Raw genomic sequence first — 26,771 nt, 5'->3', positions numbered from 1 at the left:
GGAATTTCAGCGCGCTGTTGATGAGCAATGGCGCAATTTAAAGAAGCCTTTTACCGTGCCCAGTAAGTTCAAGCTGCGTTATCCATTTACGCCCACCACTGATGAGCGTTGGTGTGTGCCGCCTCAGGTGGATCACGCGGTGGGGGTTTTGAATAAATCTACTGCGATCCCTGCTGAGGATACCCCGGTGTTCTGGGACCCTACGGACAGGAGATTGGAGTCTCTGGCCCGTCATTCTTATACGGTTGCTGGTTCTATGCTGAAGCCTATTTTTGCTTCCATTATGGCAGCCCAAGCTATTGCGGATTGGGCGCAGGTGCTCAGGCGCACCCTGGTGGCTGACTCTGCTCCGCCGACAACGTTGGCTATGGTAGATCAAATTCATCAGGGTGTCATGTATTTGTGCGATGCGGACTTGGATTTGGTCCCTTTGGCTGCACGCCTCTCGAGTGTGGCGGTATTGAACCGTCGCCTGATATGGCTGAAATGTTGGTCGGTTGACCAATCATCTCGCAAGACTTTGGCTAATTTGCCCTACGCGGGATCTCACCTTTTTGGCGAGTCTTTGGATACTCTGATAAAGGGAATTTCCGGGGGTAAGAGCACTCTCTTACCCCAAACTCACAAGAATAAGTTTGTTCGCGGTAAGAAGAATACCTCGTTTAGGCCCTCTCAGGGGTCCTTTCGTGCCTTTCAGTCGCAATATAAGGGCAAGCCCTTCAAGGGCCAAGGCTCCCAGAAGAAGCTGTGGACAGGTAAGCAGAAGTCCAGCCAGTCCGGATCCGCTGCCCATGCCAATTCGCAAGTTCCGCATGGAATCCCTGCGATCGGTGGTGGCTGCCCTGGTTCCGGGGGAATTCCTGGCCTCCATCGACTTGAAGGATGCGCACCTTCACATCCCCATTTTCGAGGGTCACCAGAGGTACCTTCGATTCGCCATTGCGGAGGATCATTACCAATTCGTGGTGTTACCCTTCGGTCTCGCTTCGGCTCCGCGGGTTTTCACCAAGGTGCTTGCGCCGGTCCTGGCTTTACTGAGAGCCCAGGGCATCTCTGTCTTGGGGTATCTGGACGATATCTTGATTCGGTCTGCGATCAGTCAGGGCCTGGTGAACGACCTGTCCATCACGATGCAGACTCTGCAGGAGTTCGGTTGGACGATAAATTTTCCGAAGTCGACGCTGTGTCCGTCGGTTCGCCTTCCCTACCTGGGGATGATCCTGGACTCTGTTCAAGCGAAGGTCTTCCTGCCGGAAGACAAGCTTCGGACACTTCAGGACGAAGTCAGGTCCCTCCGGGACAATCAGTGCTTGTCCCTTCGGACGGGTATGAGGTGTCTGGGATTGATGGTCTCGGCTTTCGAGGCGATTCCTTTCGCCCAGTTTCACACACGGGATCTTCAGGCGGAGATCCTGGCCTAGTGGGACGGGCGTCCGCAATCTCTGGATCTGCGGATTTCGTTGAGCCGCCTCACCCGAAGGGGTCTTTTGTGGTGGCTCCAGTCCCCGGCGGTGTCGGGGGGCAAGTCCTTTCGTCCTTTGTCGTGGACGGTGATCACCACGGATGCCAGCCTGTCGGGCTGGGGTGGTGTTCTGGGCGTTCTGTCCGCCAAGGGAACTTGGTCGGAGGAGGAATCCTCCCTTCCGATCAACATTCTGGAATTGCGAGCGATAAATCTCTGCCTTCTGCGTTGGACGGACAGGCTTCAGGGCCGTCCGGTTCGGGTGCAGACGGACAATGCCACAGCGGTGGCCTACATCAACCACCAAGGGGGCACCAGGAGTGCCCGAGCGGCTCGGGAAGTAGCCAACATTCTGTCTTGGGCCGAGACGCACGTCTCAGCGATATCTGCAGTTCACATTCCAGGGGTGGAAAACTGGCAGGCGGATTATCTGAGTCGCCAGACCCTGGACCAGGGGGAATGGTCCCTTCACCCGGATGTCTTTTCACATGTTGTGCGCGAAGTGGGGCTCCCCAGATGTGGACCTGTTCGCGCCTCGTCTAAACAACAAGGTGGAAAGGTTCGTGGCAAGAACGCGCGATCCTCGGGCAGACGCGTTAGTGGCGCCCTGGCATCAGTATCGTCTGATGTATGCCTTTCCACCGATTCAGCTGCTGTCCAGGCTCCTTCGCAGGTTAGCCTCGGAACCGCACACGGTGATTCTGGTGGCGCCGGACTGGCCTCGCCAGTCTTGGTACGCAGACCTTGTGAATCTGGCGGTCGACGCTCCGTGGCGTCTACCTCTTCGAGAAGATCTCCTGTCTCAAGGACCGATATTCCATCCTGCTTTACAGTCGCTGGCTTTAACGGCCTGGCTGTTGAAAGCCAGGTCCTGAAGGATAGGGGTCTCTCCCCTGAGGTCATTCCCACTTTGATCAAGGCTAGGAAGGCCTCTTCGGGGAAGATTTACTACCGTACTTGGAAGGCGTATTTTGCCTGGTGTGAGTCCAGGGGGTACTCCCCTCGCTCATACTCGGTATCGAGAGTGTTGGCCTTCCTTCAAACGGGCGTGGACCAGCGTTTGGCGTTGGCCACGATTAAGGGTCAGATTTCTGCGCTGGCCGTTCTCTTTCAACGCCCTGTGGTGTCTGATTCTTTGGTTAGCACTTTTGTTCAAGGGGTGCGGCACTTGGCCCCTCCTCGGAAGGATCCTTTACCTCCATGGGACTTGAACCTTGTTCTGTCCGTGTTATAGCATGCTCCCTTTGAGAAGATCAGGGAGATCTCGTTGTCTCGGTTGTCCAAGAAGGTTGCCTTTTTGGTAGCGATCACTTCGGCTCGTAGGGTGTCAGAGCTGGCGGCTTTGTCCAGCAGCTCTCCCTACTTGGTGATTCACTTGGATAAGGTGGTCTTACGACCTAACCCTTATTTTCTTCCGAAGAGGATCTCGGAATTTCACCTCAATGAGGACATTGTCTTGCCTTCGCTTTGCGCGAAGCCTAAACATCCAAAGGAGGTGGCTTTGCATTCCTTGGATGTTGTTCGGGCGATCAGGGTTTACCTGTCATCGACGGAATCCTTTCGCAAGTCGGATTCTCTGTTTGTTCTTCCAGAGGGTTCTCGGAAGGGCATGGCAGCGTCGGCTGCGACCATCGCCAAATGGATCAGACAGACCATTGTGCAAGCCTATGCTTTGAAGGGGAAGGTTCCTCCTTTCCCTGTGAAGGCGCACTCTACCAGGTCTCTGAGTACGTCTTGGGCCTATCGTCATCAGGCTTCTGTGGCCCAGGTGTGTAAGGCGGCGACTTGGTCGTCCGTTCACACCTTCTCCAAATTTTACAAAGTGGATGTTCAGGCATCGGCAGATGCTTCCTTTGGCCGTAAAGTTCTTAGTGCGGCAGTGCCTTAGGGTCCCTTGTTTTGGTCCTTGGCTGTTGGGGTGTTTTACCCCTGGGTTACTTGTTCTTTCCTGGGTTGTTGCTCCTGTTGAGCACGTTTTTTCCTGTTGCCCAGTTGTTTCTCTTACTTGGTAAGGTTCCTTTCTCTGCTGTGGGTACTGCGTTGCTTTAGGCGCGGCTGCGTTTTCCCACCCCTCATGTCTACACTGCTCTGGGACGTCCCCATTAGTGAAGATTATGAAGTGGCGGCGACTGTCGGAGGACGTAAGAGAAAACTGAATTTTTGTAAAATCTTACCGTAAAATTCCTTTCTCTGAGTCCTCCGACAGTCGCCGCCCCCGCCCCTCTTTGGGGTTTGTTTATGTACTCTACTGCTATGCTACTGAAACTGAGTTGAGAATGCAGGAAGCAGGGAGGTATTGACTGAGGGGACCGCCCCCTAGGGGTGTGATATGCTAAAAGCTTTTATATTAACAAATCTTGTTGCCTAGCTACTCCTAGGGAGCAAAGGTCAATACCCCCATTAGTGAAGATTATGAAGTGGCGGCGACTGTCGGAGGACTCGGAGAAAGGAATTTTACGGTAAGATTTTACAAAAATTCAGTTTTTATGCTCCGAGAACGCCTGGAGGTGCTACTTCAATGTTGGACCTCTGTATGTGGCCTGGCTGCGTAAAAGTCTCACACATGTGGTATCGCCATACTCAGGAGGAGTAGCAGAATGTATTTTGGGGGGTCATTTTTGCTATGTACATGCTATGTGCTGGAAATATCTTATAAATGGACAACTTTGTGTAAAAAAAAAATGCGTTTTCATTTTTTTTCCACATTTTCCGAAAGATTCTGGAAAAAAATGACATGTTCAAAAGACTCATTATGCCTCATAGATTATACGTTGGGGTGTTTGCTTTCCAAAATGGGGTCATTTAGTGGGCTTTTTCATTGTGCTGGTGCTCCAGGGCCTTCAAAAGTGTAATAGGTGGTTGAGAAATGAAAAGTGTATTTTATGCTCCGGGAACGCCTGGAGGTGCTACTTCAATGTTGGACCTCTGTATGTGGCCTGGCTGTAAAAAAGTCTCACATGTGGTATCGCCATACTCAGGTGGAGTAGCAGAATGTGTTTTAGGGTGTAATTGTAAGTATGCATATGCCATGTGAGAGAAATAACCTGTTGAATACAGTGGCGGCCCGTGCATAGGGGGCGCCAGGGCGCCGCCCCCCCTAAAAAAAAAAGAAGAAAAAAAAAAAAAAAAGACAAAAAGAACAATAAAGTTCGGAAAAAAAAAAAAATCGGTTGGGGGGGGTTACGACCCAGAAGAGGCGCCGATTGGCTGCCTTCTGGGGGCGTAACCTGGGCGCAGGAAACAGCGCTTGGCCACCCCCACCTTCGTGATATCCTGGCTGTGATTGGTCCAGTCTCCAGCCTGGACCAATCATCATCCAGGATATCGCTGACGTCGAATGGGGGCGGTGCCGGTGCGTGCGTCAATCACTCACCGTCACCGCCGCTCAGAGAAGAGGAGAGGCCGCCCGCCGGTTCCCGCCGCGAGACGAGGGAGAAGGACCCGCCGCAGAAGAGGAGGAAGAAGCTGAGCCGCGCCGCCGCCAGGTAAGTTTGAAGGGAGCATGCACGCTGCACTCTGCATCGATTGGGGTACACTGCTGGCACTCTGCAATCATTGGGGGACAATGCTGTGGCGCTCTGCAATAATTGGGGTACAATGCTGGCACTCTGCAATAATTGGGGTACAATGCTGTGGGCACTCTGCAATAATTGGAGGACAATGCTGTGGCGCTCTGCAATCATTGGGGTACAACGCTGTGGGCGCTCTGCAATCATTGGGGGACAATGCTGTGGCGCTCTGCAATCATTGGGGTACAATGCTGTGGCGCTCTGCAATCATTGGGGGACAATGCTGTGGCGCTCTGCAATTATTGGGGGACAATGCTGTGGCGCTCTGCAATCATTGGGGGACAATGCTGTGGCGCTCTGCAATCATTGGGGTACAATGCTGTGGCACTCTGCAGTGATTGGGGGACAATGCTGTGGCGCTCTGCAATCATTGGGGGACAATGCTGTGGCGCTCTGCAATCATTGGGGGACAATGCTGTGGCGCTCTGCAATCATTGGGGTACAATGCTGTGGCGCTCTGCAATCATTGGGGTACAATGCTGTGGCGCTCTGCAATCATTGGGGGACAATGCTGTGGCGCTCTGCAATCATTGGGGGACAATGCTGTGGCGCTCTGCAATCATTGGGGGACAATGCTGTGGCGCTCTGCAATCATTGGGGTACAATGCTGTGGCGCTCTGCAATCATTGGGGTACAATGCTGTGGCGCTCTGCAATCATTGGGGGACAATGCTGTGGCGCTCTGCAATCATTGGGGGACAATGCTGTGGCGCTCTGCAATCATTGGGGGACAATGCTGTGGCGCTCTGCAATTATTGGGGGACAATGCTGTGGCGCTCTGCAATTATTGGGGGACAATGCTGTGGCGCTCTGCAATTATTGGGGGACAATGCTGTGGCGCTCTGCAATTATTGGGGGACAATGCTGTGGCGCTCTGCAATTATTGGGGGACAATGCTGTGGCGCTCTGCAATTATTGGGGGACAATGCTGTGGCGCTCTGCAATCATTGGGGGACAATGCTGTGGCACTCTGCAGTGATTGGGGTACAATGCTGTGGCGCTCTGCAATCATTGGGGTACAATGCTGTGGCGCTCTGCAACCATTGGGGTACAACGCTGTGGGCGCTCTGCAATCATTGGGGGACAATCCTGTGGCGCTCTGCAATTATTGGGGGACAATGCTGTGGCGCTTTGCAATTATTGGGGGACAATGCTGTGGCGCTCTGCAATTATTGGGGGACAATGCTGTGGCGCTCTGCAATGATTGGGGGACAATGCTGTGGCGCTCTGCAATCATTGGGGAACAATGCTGTGGCGCTCTGCAATCATTGGGGTACAATGCTGTGGCACTCTGCAGTGATTGGGGGACAATGCTGTGGCTCTTTGCAATCATTGGGGTACAATGCTGTGGCGCTCTGCAATCATTGGGGAACAATGCTGTGGCGCTCTGCAATCATTGGGGGACAATGCTGTGGCACTCTGCAGTGATTGGGGGACAATGCTGTGGCTCTTTGCAATCATTGGGGTACAATGCTGTGGCGCACTCTGCAATCATTGGGGTACAATCTTATATGTATGGGTGGTTCCTGCGCTATCCGAGGTCGTGTATGTTTCCCTTCCTGCTGCTGCACCACAATACTGGTACCAGGAACCAGTCAATACAATAGTGCAATTTGGGTGGGTGGTGCGCTTCAGAAGTGGAAATGTAACTTATAAGGGTGTGGCTTAAAACATGGCTTAAAATGGTGAATATATAAAATAGAGACGTGTTCCTGTGATAAAATTGTGTTATCGTTTATGCCGTGGTGATCAAACAAATTAAAATGTAAATAAACCATTACAATATATCTTCTATACGAAAAAAGTGCTGAGTACTTCAATTTCATAAAAAATCAGTAAATAAATAATCCGTTAATAAAGTATAAATATATAGATGGAACTTCAAAACCAATTAAAGGTGCTTTGTGCTTTCTGAAATAAATAAATAAAGTGCACTGTTCAAGGTGTCCATTCATAAAAATCCAAAAATCAGGTACAATTCCCTTCAATAGCTTCAAAGAATAGTAAACGTGCTCTCATGCAAGAAATAAGGGTGTTGTGACTTGCTGCCTCCACCAGGTGTCACATCTAGGTGTTCTATATTCTCACCTCAATAAGGTGTATATTGCGCCTGAGATTGTAAGCACGATCCACAACCTCATTTCCGGTGTAAACATTGAAGGAATATCATTAATAATACACCTGTTTAAAAAGCAACATGGCGGAGCTAGTATATCCGCCGGAACTCCGCTTACAAGTTTTTTCAAAATGGCCGCGACGATACTTCCGGTCCAGCTTATATAAATAAACGTCACATCCAGTATAGGCCACTCCCTGAGGAAGTCACGTGATGTGACGTAACGCGTAGGAGGAGCCGCCAGACTACCGGAAGTGACGTTGGAGATCGGAGCGATATCGCTCCCCACGCTGCATTCATATATTATTTGCGAATGAATGATCTACAAATTGTAAGTGCAACTATGTTTTTAACAATAAACCTGATTTGATATACTGCACCATGATTGCCCTCTATTTTAACTGAGCCCGAGGTTACGATAAGGAGTTAAGGACGTCAGAAAGCTTAACACCCCAAAAGCTGAAAGGACAGGACAGGAAAACACCCGGAGGTCGAAACAGGAGATTGGAATTAGCAAAAGCCTACATGTTACCCGGAGGCTAAGCTTTACATACAGGCGCAATATACACCTTATTGAGGTGAGAATATAGAACACCTAGATGTGACACCTGGTGGAGGCAGCAAGTCACAACACCCTTATTTCTTGCATGAGAGCACGTTTACTATTCTTTGAAGCTATTGAAGGGAATTGTACCTGATTTTTGGATTTTTATGAATGGACACCTTGAACAGTGCACTTTATTTATTTATTTCAGAAAGCACAAAGCACCTTTAATTGGTTTTGAAGTTCCATCTATATATTTATACTTTATTAACGGATTATTTATTTACTGATTTTTTATGAAATTGAAGTACTCAGCACTTTTTTCGTATAGAAGATATATTGTAATGGTTTATTTACATTTTAATTTGTTTGATCACCACGGCATAATTTAACGATAACACAATTTTATCACAGGAACACGTCTCTATTTTATATATTCACCATTTTAAGCCATGTTTTAAGCCACACCCTTATAAGTTACATTTCCACTTCTGAAGCGCACCACCCACCCAAATTGCACATTGGGGTACAATGCTGTGGCGCTCTGCAATTATTGGGGGACAATGCTGTGGCGCTCTGCATTGAAAGGGGCATGCACGCTGAACTCTGCATTGAAGGGGGCACAGCACAGTGTTTATTGCATTGAAGGGGGCACAGCACATTGTTCATTGCATTGAAGGGGGCACAGCACAGTTGCATTGAAGGGGGCAGGCATGCTGAACTCTGCATTGTGGGGGCACAGCACAGTGTTCATTGCATTGAAGGGGGCACAGCACAGTTGCATTGAAGGGGGCATGCACGCTGAACTCTGCATTGTTGGGGCACAGCACAAAGTTCATTGCATTGAAGGGGGCACAGCACAGTGTTTATTGCATTGAAGGGGGCACAGCACAGTGTTTATTGCATTGAAGGGGGCACAGCACAGTGTTTATTGCATTGAAGGGGGCACAGCACAGTGTTCATTGCATTGTGGGGGCACAGCACAGTGTTCATTGCATTGAAGGGGGCACAGCACAGTGTTTATTGCATTGAAGGGGGCATATCACAGTGTTCATTGCATTGAAGGGGGCACAGCACAGTGTTTATTGCATTGAAGGGGGCACAGCACAGTGTTTATTGCATTGAAGGGGGCACAGCACATTGTTTATTGCATTGAAGGGGGCATAGCACAGTGTTCATTGCATTGAAGGGGGCACAGCACAGTGTTTATTGCATTGAAGGGGGCACAGCACAGTGTTTATTGCATTGAAGGGGGCACAGCACAGTGTTTATTGCATTGAAGGGGGCATAGCACTGTGTTCATTGCATTGAAGGGGGCACAGCACATTGTTCATTGCATTGAAGGGGGCACAGCACAGTTGCATTGAAGGGGGCATGCACGCTGAACTCTGCATTGTGGGGGCACAGCACAGTGTTCATTGCATTGAAGGGGGCACAGCACAGTTGCATTGAAGGGGGCATGCACGCTGAACTCTGCATTGTTGGGGCACAGCACAGAGTTCATTGCATTGAAGGGGGCACAGCACAGTGTTTATTGCATTGAAGGGGGCACAGCACAGTGTTTATTGCATTGAAGGGGGCACAGCACAGTGTTCATTGCATTGTGGGGGCACAGCACAGTGTTCATTGCATTGAAGGGGGCACAGCACAGTGTTTATTGCATTGAAGGGGGCATAGCACAGTGTTCATTGCATTGAAGGGGGCACAGCACAGTGTTTATTGCATTGAAGGGGGCACAGCACAGTGTTTATTGCATTGAAGGGGGCATAGCACAGTGTTCATTGCATTGAAGGGGGCACAGCACATTGTTCATTGCATTGTGGGAGCACAGCACAGTTGCATTGAAGGGGGCATGCACGCTGAACTCTGCATTGTTGGGGCACAGCACAGAGTTCATTGCATTGAAGGGGGCACAGCACAGTGTTTATTGCATTGAAGGGGGCACAGCACAGTGTTCATTGCATTGAAGGGGGCATAGCACAGTGTTCATTGCATTGAAGGGGGCATAGCACAGTGTTCATTGCATTGAAGGGGGCACAGCACAGTGTTTATTGCATTGAAGGGGGCACAGCACAGTGTTTATTGCATTGAAGGGGGCACAGCACAGTGTTTATTGCATTGAAGGGGGCATAGCACAGTGTTCATTGCATTGAAGGGGGCACAGCACAGTGTTTATTGCATTGAAGGGGGCCCAGCACAGTGTTTATTGCATTGAAGGGGGCACAGCACAGTGTTTATTGCATTGAAGGGGGCATGCACGCTGAACTCTGCATTGTTGGGGCACAGCACAGTGTTCATTGCATTGAAGGGGGCACAGAACAGTGTTTATTGCATTGAAGGGGGCACAGCACATTGTTTATTGCATTGAAGGGGGCCCAGCACAGTGTTTATTGCATTGAAGGGGGCCCAGCACAGTGTTTATTGCATTGAAGGGGGCACAGCACAGTGTTTATTGCATTGAAGGGGGCATAGCACAGTGTTCATTGCATTGAAGGGGGCACAGCACATTGTTCATTGCATTGTGGGAGCACAGCACAGTTGCATTGAAGGGGGCATGCACGCTGAACTCTGCATTGTTGGGGCACAGCACAGTGTTCATTGCATTGAAGGGGGCACAGAACAGTGTTTATTGCATTGAAGGGGGCACAGCACATTGTTCATTGCATTGAAGGGGGCACAGCACAGTGTTTATTGCAATGAAGGGGGTACAGCACAGTGTTTATTGCATTGAAGGGGGCACAGCACAGTGTTCATTGCATTGTGGGGGCACAGCACAGTGTTCATTGCATTGAAGGGGGCACAGCACAGTGTTTATTGCATTGAAGGGGGCATAGCACAGTGTTCATTGCATTGAAGGGGGCACAGCACAGTGTTTATTGCATTGAAGGGGGCACAGCACAGTGTTTATTGCATTGAAGGGGGCATAGCACAGTGTTCATTGCATTGAAGGGGGCACAGCACATTGTTCATTGCATTGAAGAGGGCACAGCACAGTTGCATTGAAGGGGGCATGCACGCTGAACTCTGCATTGTGGGGGCACAGCACAGTGTTTATTGCATTGAAGGGGGCATAGCACAGTGTTCATTGCATTGAAGGGGGCACGCACGCTGGTCTCTGCATTGAAAGGGGGCATGTACCATCTCCTGTACCATGACCTGTGACATGCTTATACCATATCTGTGCCATGCCTATACCATCTCCTGTACCATCACCTGTGCCATGCCTGTACCATGACTTCAAAGTCACGCAATTTTTTACTGCGTTTTTTGACGCGAAGCAATACCTATTACATTTTTCTTTTTGCGCCCCCCCAAAAATTTTGAGCACCAGCCGCCACTGGTTGAATATGACAATTTTGTAAAAAAAAAAAAAAAAAAAATTAATCTCGCAAAGAATTGTGGGAAAAAATGACAACTTCAAAAAACTCACCATGCCTCTTATTAAATACCTTGGAATGTCTACTTTCCAAAAAGGGATCATTTGGGGGTCATTTGTACTTTCCTGGCTTGTTAGGGTCTCAAGAAATGAGATAGGCTGTCAGTACATTAGGCGTGATCAATTTTCAATGATTAGCATCAGAACTTGTAGACTCTCTAACTTTCACGCAGACCAAATAATATACACTTATTTGGGTTATTTTTACCAAAGATATGTAGAAGTATACATTTTGGCCAAAATTTATGAAGAAAAATTACTAATTTGCAAAATTTTATAACAGAAACTAAAAAAAAACGTTTTTTTTTTTTAAATTTGCGGTCATTTTTCATTTATAGCGCACAAAATAAAAAGCCCAGCGGTGAATAAATACCATCAAGTGTGTTGCATGACCGCGCAATTGTCATTCAAAGTGTGAGAGCACTGAAAGCTAAAAATTGGTCTGGATGGGAAGGGGGTTTAAGTGCAAGGTAGGCAAGTGGTTAAAGGTAAGTTTAGAAGCTGTAGTGTACATGAGCCCTAAGAAACTCAGCGGTACAGCAGTCATACTTTATATTCCAATGGCAAAACAGAATCCCCCCCCCCCCCCTTTTCATCTACAGCTGTTTATGTGGTGTTCATGGGGGGGCTCTGTGGCTTCCTCTGTACTTCTGTTAATGTGGTGTTTTACACATGGGAGGGGGGGGGGGGGGAGCAGGCAATGTGGCTTCCTCTGTACTTCTGTTCCCACTCCCATGTAAGTGGGAGTAGCGGTCTTTTCTGCCAATAAAATGTATATCTGCTGTAATGATGATTTTTTTTTTCTGTGCTGGGAATTGAGCTTTAAATAAATTTCACAGCAGAACTGTATCCGGAAAAAGGGTTGTTCTCAGCTTGTCCTGCACACACTGGTTAGTATTTCAGACAGCACAGGCAATTTGGGTTTTTATGAACTGAATGCATGCAGATTAATGAGGCTGACTGATGTCTGCACATAAGCTGATATGAAAGGATAACATTTAATTTTCTGCTTTCTTCGCAGCCTGGTCAGTGAGCTGGCCTTCACCGCTAGGAAAATGATGTCCGATGAAGCATTGAGCAGCGGCTTAGTCAGGTATATATCTTCAATATGGCAAAAAAGTAGGATTTCACTGATTTATAACTGCTGAGGAATTTGATCTTTATTGTCCCATCGAGGGACACCGGAAGTCTTTCTGATTGTATTGGTGCCTATGGCAGTTTGACACTGACAAACAAAAGAACTGTAGCACAGTGAAGAATAACCATGACTGCTGATGAGCATAGGCCTAAAGCCATAAATAACCTTGCCCAATAAATGACACTCAGACAGGTTAATTTGGAAAGGGCAAGTCCACAGCTTTATTAACATTCCTTCCACATAAACATTAAACCCGTGCCAGTCAGTTGTACTGTGAGCACCTGTTCTAAATTTAAAGTGATACTAAAGTCTCGTTGGTTTGTTGGTTTTTTTTTAACTAAAAAAATAAAACCTGTTATACTTACCTGCTCTGTGCAGGCAGTTTTGCACAGAGCTGCTCAGATCTTCCTCTTCTCGGGTCACTCTTTGGTGCTCCTGGCCCTCTCTCCTGTTAAGTGCCCCTACAGCAAGCAGCTTGCTGTGGCGGCAGCCGAGCCGCAGCTACTTGTGTCCATTTAGACACCGAGCCGCGGCCAAACCCACCCCCTTTCTCTCCTCATTGGCTGACTGACTTTGACAGCAGTGGGAACTAATGGTGCCGCGCTGCTGTCTCAGTCAATAAGAAAGGAAGTCCCGGCAGCCGAGACACTCCTGCAACATCGCTGGATCTAGATGGACCTCAGGTAAGAGGAGGCTGAGGGGGGCTGTTGCACACAGAAGGCTTTTTATTTGAATGCATAGAATGCATTCTTTCATTGATGGACACAGCTCTCTATTATTCAGAACCATATGGTTATATTGCCCCATACAGGATTAGGAAAAAAGACTTGTGTATGCCTATGGGCAGTCCGAGGTGGTATACATCCTCCTCTCTTCTATAGGTCTTCAGTTTTTTTTTCTACCTAGTCAGGAGTAAGTACTTAGTTCTCTGCTGGGGTCTCTGGTCCTGACAATTTTTTTTCCTTTTTTAAATGGGGTTTTTTTTCTCCTGGTGTGTTTTTTTTTTCCTGCGATATCTACAATCAACTGCCAGACTAGGCGATGGGCTGGATAAACTAGATCCAGTGGTCATCCAAGTCTGGCCAGCGAGTGTATGCAGACCAAAGTTCCGCGCTAGGTCGGCTGCGACCTAGCCCCACTGGACAGGGGCTGGCCTGTGAGTTAAACGCCTCGCGAGGTCGAATATGACCAGGTCTCGGCCTGAGTCACAGCACCTCCTGGTCGACAGCCCCCCATTCCGATTAGGAGAAGGTTCTGTCTGGAGTCGTGCCCGCCTGGTTCCTAGTGAGTAGCTATCCCTCCTCTCCCCCTGGAGCATTTTGGGGTGGATGTGGGCCCCTCCCTGGGACTGTCAGACCTGTGGGTTCCCCTCAGACCCCCTTGGTTGTTGGTGGTCCCTGTGGGCCATCTGGTACCCCCCCCCTCATCTGGGGTAGAGTGGTGGTTTGAGATGGTGACTAGGACTGGTGTGCTGCACTGTACCGGTGGGGGGGGGGGGTGCAGTGGCTGGGCTTCTTGGTTGGGGGGAGGGGGCACTTGCTGTTACTGGGGTCCTGAGCCTGGTCCCCCCCTCTCTTTGATGGATAAATGCCAGGGCTTTAGGGATCCCTCGTTGTTCCGGCGGCCATGTTTGTGTAGTCCGACGCCCATTTTTCGTTGGTCCGGCATGCTAATGGAGCGGCGGCCATGACAGGGGAGCCTTATGGGGCTCCTCCTTTCCCCTGGTTTTGTCTCCTGGGTTTTTTCCTTCCCCTTGGATGCCGCAAGTGGAGCAGTGCTTCCTGGTGCAGACCGGTGCTTCTCTGGTGGGGTGGTGAGTCTGGTGGGATCCCTTCCTCTTTCTGATGCAGGTTGTGGGGGGCTCTGCTAGCTGGTGATCCCATGGTGCTACCAGCGCCGTGGGGGTGGCCCATAGCGGTTCTAGAAACTTTTTGTGGAGGACCCCCTCGTTACTGATGGAGTTTCAGGAGCATGGTCCCTAGGGGTCCCAGCCCTCCATGGGTGTACTGACGGCAGTCCTGGAGTCCTTTCTTTCCCAGGTGGAGGTGGCCTTTGAGTGGCGGGCTAGCAAAAAGAGTCCCCTGCCTCATCTGTCTCATCAGATCCTGTTTCTGACTATCAGTATTAGGGCGAACGTGGCCCACCCTGCGGGGTCTGCAGCCACGCTCCCTGATTATCAGATAGTGAGGATGATTCCTCCACCTCTGCAGCTGCACACGAGAAGGCACTGGTTGACGCACTGATTGCATTTGTGCTGAAAACTTTAAAAATGGAGGATGAGGCTGCGATCCCCTTTGGCACCCACATGCCATCTCACACTGCAAATGCGTTTCCTTATCCCTCCTGTTTTGACAAATTTATCTCTAAAGAGTGGGAGCGTATATATCCATCACTCTCTGGATTTGATGAGAACCAACCCTCTATCTACCATAGTAGTTTACCTGGTTGACCATAGGACCCCTTGTTTATCTTAGGACCACTATTCTACTGCATTAGGTTGATATATGGATGTGGTGGGGAACTATGGCTATTACAGGGATTGTCCTTCTGGGTCATTCCCACGATCTGACCTATTTCATTGCATCCTATTAAGTGTTCTTGCATCAGGCACTGTTTAAAGCACGGTGCACATAGGTGATTTTGCCATGTGTACCACCTCTTATTCTGTTATGTCCTTAATGATAGTGTGCTTTGACTCTGTTTGCATACTTGCTATACAATGGTGCCTTTGTTTAAAGGCTTCAAGCTGTATACTGTTATGTATTGGGTTTTTTTTTGTTTTAAAGGTTTTTGTTTTCACTGTTTGTCTGTATCGCAAAATATATATTTTTTCAATAAAAATTATCTGATTAAAAAAAAAAAAAAAAATTGTGTGAGTGGGAGTGTCTGAAACATTCCTTTGTGATTCCTACACGCTTTCAAGGTGCGACACCCCTTTGATGAGTCTCTCCTCAAGAAATGGACTGTTCCACCAGTGGTGGACCCCCCTGTCTCCAGGTTGAACACGACTACCATGATTCCAGTATAGGAACCTCAGAGTTTTAAAGATCCGGCTGACAAGAAGGTGGAGTCTGTGGCCCGCAAAATGTTCACTTTTGCTGGCCGGTGCTTAGGCCAGTCATGGCCATTGCCTTGGTGTCGCAAACACTAACTGAGTGGGCTAAGCTTTTGCGCAATGACCTAGAGGGTGAGCAGATTCCCCCTGCCTATGCTGGGTGGCGGACCAATTGGTCCAGGGGCTGCAGGTTTGTCGGCTATGCCCTGTTGGGCAAGGCTCCACTGATTTCTAAGCTATCTGTTAAGGCAGTGATTCTTGAGCGTGTATTGTGGCTTAAGTGTTGGTCTGTGGACCAGACTTCTATAAAAGCTCTGTCTGATTTACTCTTTTAGGGATATCACCTGTTTGGGGCTACCCTGAATGACATTAAGAGTCTCACAGAGGGGAAAGAGTAACTTGCTTCCATAGTCTTGGAACGAGATAGAACCTTGTTGCAGACGTAACCCGTCTTTCTTGGCTCACAAGAAGTTTTTTGTCCCGCAGGGTCCATTGACAAGGTTTCAAAACCTTTAAAGTCCTCCTCAGGTGATTCCAAGCGGCCCTGGTCTGGCAAGCCGAGGGCGGGATTCTCTAGACCCGCAGAAAGGGCTCCTTCAGCATGAAGGTGCGCTCTCACCCGTGCCTGGGGTGGGGGGACATCTTCACTGGTTTCCGGGCCCGTGAACCTCCTTGGTAAACAACCAATGGGTCCATGAAGTTATACCATCCGGTTACAAGATAGTTTTGTTCTTGCCCTCCAGAAAGATTCTTCCCTTTCAATGTGCGTCTGTCCTGGACCGATTGCAAGCACTCTTTAGGGTGGTGCAAGACTTGTTGTTGCTTCAGGGTGTGATTGTCCTGGTTCCAGTATCAAAACGGTTTCAGGGTTTTTATTCAAACCTGTTCATGGTCCCAAAGAAGGATGGCAAGGTTCGTCCAATTCTGGATCTCAAGGCCCTGAACTGCTTAGTGCGGGTACAGAAGTTCAGAATGGAGTTCATTCGCACGGTGGTGGCATCCCTTCATCAGGAGGACTTTCTTGCTGCTGTAGAGAAGCACATTACCAGTTTGTGGCGTTACCCTTTGGTCTCACCTCTGCTTCTCGGGTCTTCTCAAAAGTGTTGACCCTGGTTCTAGCATTGTTACATCAGTGGTGGATTGTGGTACTGAGCTACCTGGACAACCTCCTCTTGCGAGCTGAGTCCTCTGCTGCCCTGATGGATGACGTGGAGATTACTATACAGGCCCTGACAGAGTTCAGTTGGCTACCAGAAGTCTGCCCTGTTTCCATCCTAAAAATTGGATTATTTGGATCTGACTCTGGATTCAGCCCTAGCCAGAGTGTTCCTTCCTCTGGCCAAGCTCCAGAAGTCGCATGCTGCGATACACCTACTGCTGTCCAGCAGGTGGCTCTCCCCCAGGGCTTGCATGTGGGTGCTGGGCTTTATAGTATCTACCTTCGAGGCAGTTCTGTTTGCACAGTTCCACACGAGGTCCCTAGACAATCAGGTAAAATGGGACATGTGTCCGAGGTCTCTGGACAATCTGATTCGACTGAGCAGGGAAACCAGGGGGTCTCTAGTCGGGTGGCTTCGCTCTCCGGCAGGGCAAATCCTTTCTCCCCTTGTATTAGACAGTGGTCCCTACGGATGCCAGTATGTTTGGTGGGGAGGTGTCCTGGGACTGAGCTCTGCTCAGGATTGGTGGATGCTGGAAAAGTGCAGACTGCCTATCAATGTCTTGGAACTTTGGGTGATCAGGCTGTTCCTAGATCACTGGACGGATCGGCTCCAGGGACTTCCGGTGCGGATCTAGTCGGACAATGCCACAGCGGGGGCTTATGTCAATCAGCAGGGCAGAACAAAGTGTGTGTTGGCAGCCCTGGCAGTAGCCGGCATTCTCCAGTGGACAGAACACATTCCAGGAGTGGAAAACTGGCAGGCGGACTATCTCAGTCGGCAGGCGTTGGACCAAGGGGCGTGATCCCTTCACCTGGATGTATTTTATCAGATATGTCCCTCCGGTGGGGCCCACCGAGGTGGATCTGTTGGCGTCCCAGCTCAACAGAACGGTAGCGAGTTTTGTGGCAAGGTAACGGGATCCTGCGGCGGACACCACAGATGCTTTGGTGGCCTTGTGGGGCCAGCATCGTCTGATTTAAGATCTTCCTCCTCTCAAGCTTCTGCTGCGACTTTTGCGCAAAATCGAGGGGAGTCCGGTCAATTTAGTGGCTCCGGACTGGTCTCGTCTGTCTTGGTACGCCGACCTGGGGCGTCTGGTCGCCGACGTCCCTTGGAGACTGCCTCTTAGGTAGGATCTACTGTCTCAGGGGCCGATCCTCCATCCTGCTTTACAGTCGCTGAATTTGACGGCCTGGCTGTTGAAAGACAGGTGTTGAAGGATAGAGGTTTGCCTGGGTCAGTGATTCCGACACTACTGTAGGCTAGGAAACCTACCTCTAGGAAGATCTACCATCGTACATTTCGTGGTGTGAGTCGATGGGAGTTCACCCTTGCTATTTTTCGGTGGCTCGGATTTTGACTTTTCTTCAATGAGGTATTAAGAAGAAATAGGCCTTCAGTACCATCAAGGTCCAGGTGTCAGCCTTGGCGGTCTTCCTTCAGCGACCTCTGGCCACGCACTCCCTGGTGCATACATTTATTCAGGGGGTTTGATATCCGACTCCACCGATGCGGTCTCCTCTACCGCCTTGGGATCTGAACTTGGGGCTTTCAGTTCTCCAAAAGACTCTGTTTGAAATTATTCAGGAGATTCCCTTGCTTGCGCTGTCCCAGAAGGTGGCCTTTTTGGTGGCTATCACCTCTGCTTGCAGGGTGTCTGAGCTGGCGGCGTTATCTTGTCATACTTGGTGGTCCACAAAGTTATGGTGGTTCTTCGCCCATGTCAGTCGTTCCTTCCTAAGGTTGTCTCCGATTTCCATTTGAATGAAGACAATGTGTTGCATTCCCTGTGTCGCAGGCCCAAACATCCTAAGGATTTTGCTTTGCATACCCTGGATGTGGTTCAGTTTATTCGGGTGTATTTGGAAACCATGGAGTCCTTTTCTTGGCCCCTGAGCACAGTGAATCTGACCTCCGAAAAGGGCTGTCCACCACCTCCCTCTTTGCCCGCCCACAACCCCTGCATACATCCAATCTGTGCCTGGGAATGTGGTGTGGGCAGGAGATTTCAATGTGCCGTATCCTTCCATGTGCCGTAGCCTTCCATGTGCCATAGCCTTTCAGCCTTCCATGTGCCGTAGCCTTCCAGCCTTCTATGTACCATAGTGACCCCCCATCATTTCTTCCATGTACCATAGTGATCCCATAGTGAAACATGTCGCAATATGAGAAATGTGCATCCAAACCATATTATGATCATATGTTCACACAATTTGTCATACTTTTTTGAATGTCTTTTATAATATGTGATAAAGTGTGTGTGTGTTTTTTTTTTTTTTAATAACCACATAGTTGCAATGCCTATAAAGTCCAAAACCGTGTTCTTAGTGTTTATCAAAATTTAGAGATGTAGATATTGTATGTGGGGTGGCAACACATTTTTGTATCTGTATCCTATCTTCACGTGGTATTGACAGCTTCTGAGCCCTCAGCCACTGAGATTCCATCTGATTTCTGAGGTGCTCCAGTTTGCCCCTGAAGAGTCAGAGTCTACTGCTATTACTCTGAGGTTAAAAGAGACCATTGCCGCTATTTTTGATGCACCACTTTGAAATGATAGAATCAGCCTATTGCTTCTACTACAATGCTGTTTCCTGTGTTGGGTCCTTTATAACCCCTTAGGGTTCCAAAGACTGTCCTATTGCATCAGCTGTTCCAACTCTTGTTTAAAAAAGTGATCTATCCCCACTGTGAACCCAGCAGCTCCCTACCTTGCCAGAACAACTACCATACCATTAGAGTATATACCTGTCATTAAGGACCCAACAGATAAGTGGTGGCATGCCCCTGTTTACAGCTGGGCTCTTCATCCCATCCTGACTGTAACTTTACTCTACGAAACCATGGCTGAGTGGGCAAAATCTCTTAATCCCAGATCTTGCCACTGTTGCAGTTCATCCCTTGATTATACAACCGAAATTCCAAAAACAGGAGGCTGTGTAAAATCTAAATGAAAGCATAATGCAGTGATTTGCAAATCTCATAAACCCATATTTTATTCACAATAGAAATCATATCAAATGTTTAAACTGAGAAAATATACCATTTTAAGAAAAAAATAAGGTCATTTTGAAATTGATGGAAGCAACACGTCTCAAAAACAATTTGGGATAGGGCCATGTTTACCACAATGTAGCTTCCCATCTTCTTTTAACAACACTCTGCAAACATGTGGGAACTGAAGAGACCAGTTGCTGGAGTTTTGGAAGAGGAATGTAGTCCCACTCTTGCATGATATAGGATTCTGACTTCACAGCAGCCCTGGGCCTTCTTTTTCATATTTTTAATTACAGGATGCACCAAATATTTTCAATTGGTGAAAGATCTGGACTGCAGGTAGGCCAGTTAAGCATTGGGATTCTTATACTACAAAGCCATGCTGTTGTAATAGATGCAGTATGCATTTTAGCATTGTCCTGCTGAATATGCAAGGTCTTCCATGAAAAAGATGTCATCTGGATGGGAGCATTTGCTGCTCTAAAACCTGGATATATCTTTCAGCTTGGACAGTGCCTTTCCAGATGTGCAAGCTGCCCATTTCCTACACTAATGCACCTCCTTCGCATTACAGATGCAGACTTTTGAACTGAGCATTCATAACAAGCTCTCCTCTTTTAATTCTGAGGACGTGGCACCCATGGTTAACAGATCTCTAACCCAAAGGGGGCATCCACCCCATCTTTGATCCTAAAGCTGTTAATGTCGTCATTCCATCTTAGAAATTCCACATGGAATCAACCTTTACTGGGGAGACTTCCTGGTTGGTATCTGTGGACATCAAAGACTGGTACCTTTTTTATGTCTTATTTTTCCAGCACATTGATGTTTCCTTCACTTTTCTATGGGACCCCTTCACTACGAGCTTTCAGCCCTGCACTATGGCCTCTGGTCTAAATCCTAGGTGTTCACCAAGTTGCTTGCCACAGTATCAGACCTAATGCACTCTTGTGGCTTCCTCATTGTGGGATACTTAAACTACCTTATGTTGTGGTATCAGTCGGCATGGGCTGTGTTCCGCAACATGGCTTTAACTGTCCAGACATTACATCTTTTTGGTTGGATCTTGAACCTTCAGAAATTATCACTACAACTAACTTATCATTTTATCTATTCCTAAACCTAGGTCATGCCAGACTTTCTTTCACAGGAGAAATGTCAAACTTTCAGACTTTTCTATAATGCAATATTCTATCCTGGTGGGGCAAGTCAGTTAAGTTCTTGGACAGTTAATATAAAAGCAGTTTAACTTGTGCCTTAAGGTTGCCCTTAATTTTTGTTTTTTTTCTATACTTTCTTTGGTTATTAGTCCTTGGCTAGACCAATTAGTTTGGCACCAGGATGTGCCTGGAACTTCAGGCAATTTGGCTGCCTATTAAGCATTGGACCATCCTGCTGGATGGTTATATGATCCGGATTAATTTGTACATCGTCACACTGGTCGCATAAATCCACCATCACTGAGGAACCAGAAGTGTTGGCACAGCAAAAGAAGTAGATTGGATCCTGTCCTGGGCAAAACTTCACATTCCTGCCATGTACATCTCCTGTCCCTTTACATGTGGGAGTAGTTCCTACACCTTGTGGTGTTTAGGACCTGTGTCAAGTGGGAGGACACTAGAAGTGGACCTTCTGGCCCCCAGGTTCAACCACAAATTGGACAGGTTTGTCTCTAGGTACAGGGATCCTCTAAGAAGCAGTGGCTTCTCTGGTGGCTCACCAGGATCAGTACTTGAATCTATGCCTTTCCTTCACAATCCTTCATCCTTGTCTGCTTAGATGGACGGCATGCTAGTGATCCTCAATGCACCTGACTGGCCCAGACAGATTGGGTACGCTGATTTGGTAAGACTTCAGGTGGACACACTGCTGGCTCTGTCAGATCATCAGGATCTTTTTGTCTTATGGACCGATCTGCCATCCTGCTTCATGGTTGCTGGTCTTATTTGGCATGGCTGTTTAAAGTCAAGGTTTTAGAGGCAGAGGCATCTCTGACTCTGTGATTGCTGTGGTACTAAAAACTGGAAAAGGCTCCCTCCTGCAAGGTCTATCATCAGACAGTGAGGACTTTTTTCATTTGGTGTTTTGGGGCTTCCACCCTAAGTTTTTTTCTGTGGGACCAATCATGCAGATGGCTCTGATTTGGCTTTGGCTCAGAGCTTTTTAACAAGATTTGTTTCTGCCCTTTCGATCATGTTTTAGAAACCATTGTCCTCTCATCCCTTGAATAAGACTTTTGTACTGGGAGTTTAATCACTGGTGGCCTTATCCCTCAAGGAATCCTTTCTGGTTTTGCATATGGACAAGGTGATATTGGGACCCAAGGCTTCCTTCTTGCCTAAGGTAGTTTCTACTTTCATCTCAGCCAGGACATTGTTCTTTATCCCTCTCTGGCTTCATTTCTTTAAAAAGGAAGTTTCCTGCTATTGTCTGGGTGTAGTGGAAACTGTGAGAATCAATCTCCTGCTTTCTTCAGAAATGCTCATTTCTTATTTTGTCTTCCCAGATGGTCCCCGTAAGGGTACACTGGCTTCTCAATCTGCCATCCCTACGTTGCACAGACAGACCATCATTTGAGCTTATGTTTGCAAGGATCAGGTACTAACTGTTCCTGCCAAGGTGCGCTCTACTAGATCTGTGAGTGCTTCTTGGACTTTTTGGCCTCAAGCAACTCTTTCCTAGATTTGCAAGGCTGCCACCTAGTCTTCTGCTTCTATGTTCTCTAAGTTCTTAACAGGTGAAAATTGCAGCCCTATATAATACCACCCTCACATTTAAGGCCCTTCAGGCAGCTCTTTGAGCTGCAGGCAGGACTAATTGTGCTTGTCAATAGACTATAAAGAAAACCTGTAATTTTTTTTATCCTCCCTTTGAATTTTTTTTATTTTAGAATCCATTGTGGGACATAGGTCTCACTCCTCTCTGTTTTGTGATCGTTCTCTTGGTACTGCCTACTACAAAGCTGAGGCAAGCTGGTAGTAGAGGGGGTTATCCAGGGCCTACAGTTTTTTTTGTTTGCCAGTGTCCAATCTTTCTGTATGCAGCAGAATTCTGTAACCTAAAGGTGAAAGCCTCCTTGTTTTCCTCAGTGGACGCGAAGAAAAGGCTTTTCAGTGAGTAGAAAAGTCCTATTTTTGATTGGTTAGTATGAAGTAGTGTACATTGCTTTTTTTCAGCCAGTGAGGTGTCAGCCAGTGAGGTGTTCAACACAGAATTTATAATAGACTTTCTTATAGTAGACTGATACTAGATTGCAAATGAATGTTAAGTAGAAGTTCAGCCTAAAACTAAAATCTCTAAATCTACTTGCAGCCACAATCCAAGACTAACCTATCTAGCCATGTAAACCAAAAATCACTATACATATCTTTTCTGAATCCGGTCCGATCCCACGCTAAGCTGTCAGCAGTGGCTTCTCTGTGTAGGAGGCTGCAGAAGAGGCAGCCGACAATGGAAGCCCCATAGTAACTCTATGTGTGCCGTCATTTCCCAGCCGTTGTTGGCTGTCTCCTGCACATAACTTCCGCCGCTGGAGACCGGACCAGATCGGCTTCAGAAAGGGCATATGTAGCGATTTTTGCTTTACAGGGCTAGATATGTTAGTCTTAGATTGTGGCTGCAAGTAGAGTTAGAGATTTTAGTTTTAGGCTGAACTTTCACTTTAACAGTTCTTATGGGATTGAAATAGGCCTTGATAAAAGCGTTGAAAAGCTTTTCTTTCATGCTGCTTCAGGCTTCCTTCATTGTCAATCACCTGACCCAAAGGCTAGGTAATTGGTCAGAATGATGAATTCTACCATTCAGCAGAGATTACAATGCCTAGGCTTCAATTGACTTGCATACCGTAGGTAGAATCATTGTACAGAATTTTCTTTAGAAAAGGTAAGCACTGCAGGCTATCTATTACACCCTGAGTCAGGGAACATCTGTGTAGATCAAGTCAGTGTCTAAGAAAGTATAAAAACTGTAGACAGCCAGGAAGCTAGAATGCTCAAAACTCAGAAGTACATACATTTTTAACACTACCATAAATTGCAGTCACTGGGGGAAAGAAGATTTATTTTTTGCTTTGGAAAGAGCAGAGAAGGATTAAAACACCTGTCAGTTTCTATTGCTGTCTGTGCCCCCGTTAGGGAGAGTCACCCTCTCTATTTTTTCTGTATAGCCTTAACATCGAAAGTGAAAGTAAAGGCAAATTTGGGTTAACACCAGAACAGTAATGGATGGGAAATCTTCTAATGGGGACACTAGTTCTGGTGATCCTGGTGACATCCCAGAATTTCATAACTTTGGAGGGATTTCCTCTCACTTTCTGTTTTAGCTATGGGACAGGAAAAGAAAGGAAATCTCCTCTATGGGACACAGATGTTTAACCACTTAAGCCCCGGAGGATTTGGCTGCTAAAGGACCAGGGGTTTTTTTGCGATTTTTTACTGCGTGACTTTAACGGACAATTGCGCGGTCGTGCGACGCTGTACCTAAACGAATTTGACGTCCTTTTTTTCCCACAAACAGAGCTTTCTTTTGGTGGTATTTGATCACCTGTGCGATTTTTTGATCACGCGCTATAAACAAAAAAAGAGCGTAAATTTTGCAAAAATAACAATATTTTTCACATTTTTTTATATGAAATTCCCCAAAAAAAAAAGTAAAAATCAAAATTTTTTAACATTTTTCGGCCAATTTGTTTTATGCTACCTATGTTTGGTAAAAAAAATCGCAAAAAGCGTATTTTGATTGGTTTGCGCAAAAGTTATCGCGTTTACTAACAAAGAGAAAGATTTTTGTCATTTTTGGTGTTTTTTTTTTTAACGCGTAATGGCGGCGATCTGCGATTTTTTTTTCGGTACTGCGACATTGCGGCGGACAGATCGGACCCTTGACTGACATTTTTGACACTTTTGGGGTTACCAGTGACATTACTGCAGTAATCAGTGCTATACATATGCACTGTTACTGCAAAAATGACACTGGCAGGGAAGGGGTTAACTTTATTGGACAGGGAGGGGTTAAGTGTGTCCTAGGGGCGTGCTTTCTACTGTGTAGGGACATTGCTATTGGTGTAAAAGCAAAGATCAACCGTTCTACATAGTAGAACGGTCAGATCTTTACTTTTACACAGGGAGAACTGACAGGCAGCTTGTTTACACAAGCTGCTCTGTCTTTCTCCCTTCACAGGAGCGATCGCAGTGTGACTGGCGGACATCGAGTCCGCCGGTCACACGCACTGACTTGCCTGTGAACGAGCCGCGGCGGGCGCGCGCCTCGGCGGGCGCGCGCCCGCTCGCTATAGGCTCGCAAGTCAGTGACAGGCGAGTGACGTACCGATACGTCACTCTGCCTGGCCGGGGCTGACCGCCGCAGTATATAGTCGTGCGGCGGTCGGCAACCGGTTAAGGAAAAAAAAAAAAACTGACGGGTTTATAACCCTCCCTTACGCTATCCAAAATGAAAACAAATGTGCCTTTATACAAGCTAAACATGGGTTGAATTCTGAACAAATTTTCTTTTCAAAAATCAGAAATTTCATGGTTTTTGTGATCCGATGATGTCACCATTGATTTCGATGTTCGACCAGCCAAGCCTTCAATTTCCCCTCATGCTGCTACAGAAAAGAAAATTTGTGTCGGGGAATCTTCATTTCTTTCGATGAGATTTCTCACACTATTCTCCCATCATTCATTAAAAAATTAGGTTGTTTTTCAAAAAATTCCAACATGCCTGATCACACAAATTCAATGGCCACACAAAAATCGGCCGTTGCTGCGGCTTACTTAGGCAGGCCATAGACGATTCGAATTACGTACGATTTATTGTTCGATAAACGAAAGCGGCACTCGTGCACATCATCGAGTGTACCATCAATGTGAGCCGAAAATCGTACGACAAAACAATATTTTTTGTGCCTTTTAACCACATCTCTACCGGACACACTCCCTACTGTTCTGTGTTTTGTTAGGCGAAATCATACAACTCCCCCACTAATGATACGAAATTCGGCCGATTTTCGCAAAAAAACCCAACATGTTGGATATGTGAATTTTTGCTGTCGTGCCATAGATGATTCGAATTTCGTTCGAAAATCGTAAATGGCAGGGTTATCGAACGATTTTCGTATCGTTAGTGTGGTATGTAAAACGTTCGATTTTCGTACGACAGCAAAAATTCACATATCCAACATGTTGGTTTTTTTTTGCGAAAGTCGGCCGAATTTCGTATCATTAGTGGGGGAGTTGTATGATTTCGCCTAACAAAACACAGAACAGTAGGGAGTGTGTCCGGTAGAGATGTGGTTAAAAGGCACAAAAAATATTGTTTTGTCGTACGATTTTCGGCTCACATTGATGGTACACTCGATGATGTGCACGAGTGCCGCTTTCGTTTATCGAACAATAAATCGTACGTAATTCGAATCGTCTATGGCCTGCCTAATGGTGCGAAATTCAAACAAAAATTCAGTTACAATTTTCGAATTTGACCCATGTGTATGGCTGGCTTTAGTTACACTTTCAGGACAGCCAGTAAAGCTCTAAAGAACTGCATTTAGCCTGTGGTCTACAAGTTGCAACTGATTTTTCTCTCCTCTTTCCCTCTCCTTAAGCCGTTTGTTCCCTGATAAATCTTCCCTCATTCTTGCCTCCTTTGACCTGGCCTCTGAAATTGCCAGCAGGAGCCCTGTGGCTGTTCAGGGAACTAAAATCAACCTTATATATTCACGAGATCACCCAGTGCAGGAGAGTTTGGATTACATGGTGAGTACGAATATCCAAACAAAGCTCCCTTGGACCAGTGTTTTCTTAGACCACTAATGTGACTTTTTTTTCTCTCCATCGTAGGCTAACTGGAACATGAGCATGCTGCAGACCGAGGACATCATGAAGTCTGCTCAGGCTGTTTTACAAAAGAAGAGCCCGAAAGACGTTACTTTCTCCAAACTTTAATAGTAGTAGCCCTGTACTGCAGACTAAAACTGTGATAATTGTCTCGGATAAACCCATATGATTAGAATTACAGTCATAAATGATAATGATTAAATGCATCTGCACATAAAAACATGCTGAGAGCCTAAAGTTTAAAAAAAAAAAAAGTCCTTTTTTAAAGCACCTGGAGGGACAGGAAATTAAAAAACACATAGAGTAAGCTGTCAATGTTTTCCTCAGCAAAACAATCAACTTTCATCTAGTGCAGGTGACAAAATGAGAAGTAATATAAGCAACACAAACACTTTCTTCCACCTTTTCTATGCAATACTGAATGTAGTAATTCAGTGATCAACCATCTGTTTCTGTTAC

The 26,771-nt window shown here is 47.1% G+C and overlaps 1 protein-coding gene across 1 annotated transcript in view; it reads left to right on the top strand.

Moving 5' to 3' along the window:
- ECH1 (enoyl-CoA hydratase 1) overlaps nucleotides 1-26,521 on the top strand; it is a 121,747-nt gene extending 95,226 nt beyond the window's left edge. Inside the window, exons 8-10 of the mRNA XM_082263725.1 lie at nucleotides 12,148-12,219; nucleotides 26,081-26,231; nucleotides 26,316-26,521. Coding sequence (XP_082119851.1) covers nucleotides 12,148-12,219; nucleotides 26,081-26,231; nucleotides 26,316-26,420 — 328 coding nt within the window. The 3' untranslated portion in view covers nucleotides 26,421-26,521. The remainder of the gene's footprint in view (nucleotides 1-12,147; nucleotides 12,220-26,080; nucleotides 26,232-26,315) is intronic.
- Nucleotides 26,522-26,771: the final 250 nt, after the last annotated feature.

This window comes from Pelophylax lessonae (assembly GCF_965119305.1).
Source record: "Pelophylax lessonae genome assembly, chromosome: 7".
Lineage (NCBI taxonomy): Eukaryota > Metazoa > Chordata > Amphibia > Anura > Ranidae > Pelophylax > Pelophylax lessonae.
The sequence above is the reverse complement of the archived record's forward strand: the minus strand, read 5'-3'. Positions and strand labels throughout refer to the sequence as shown.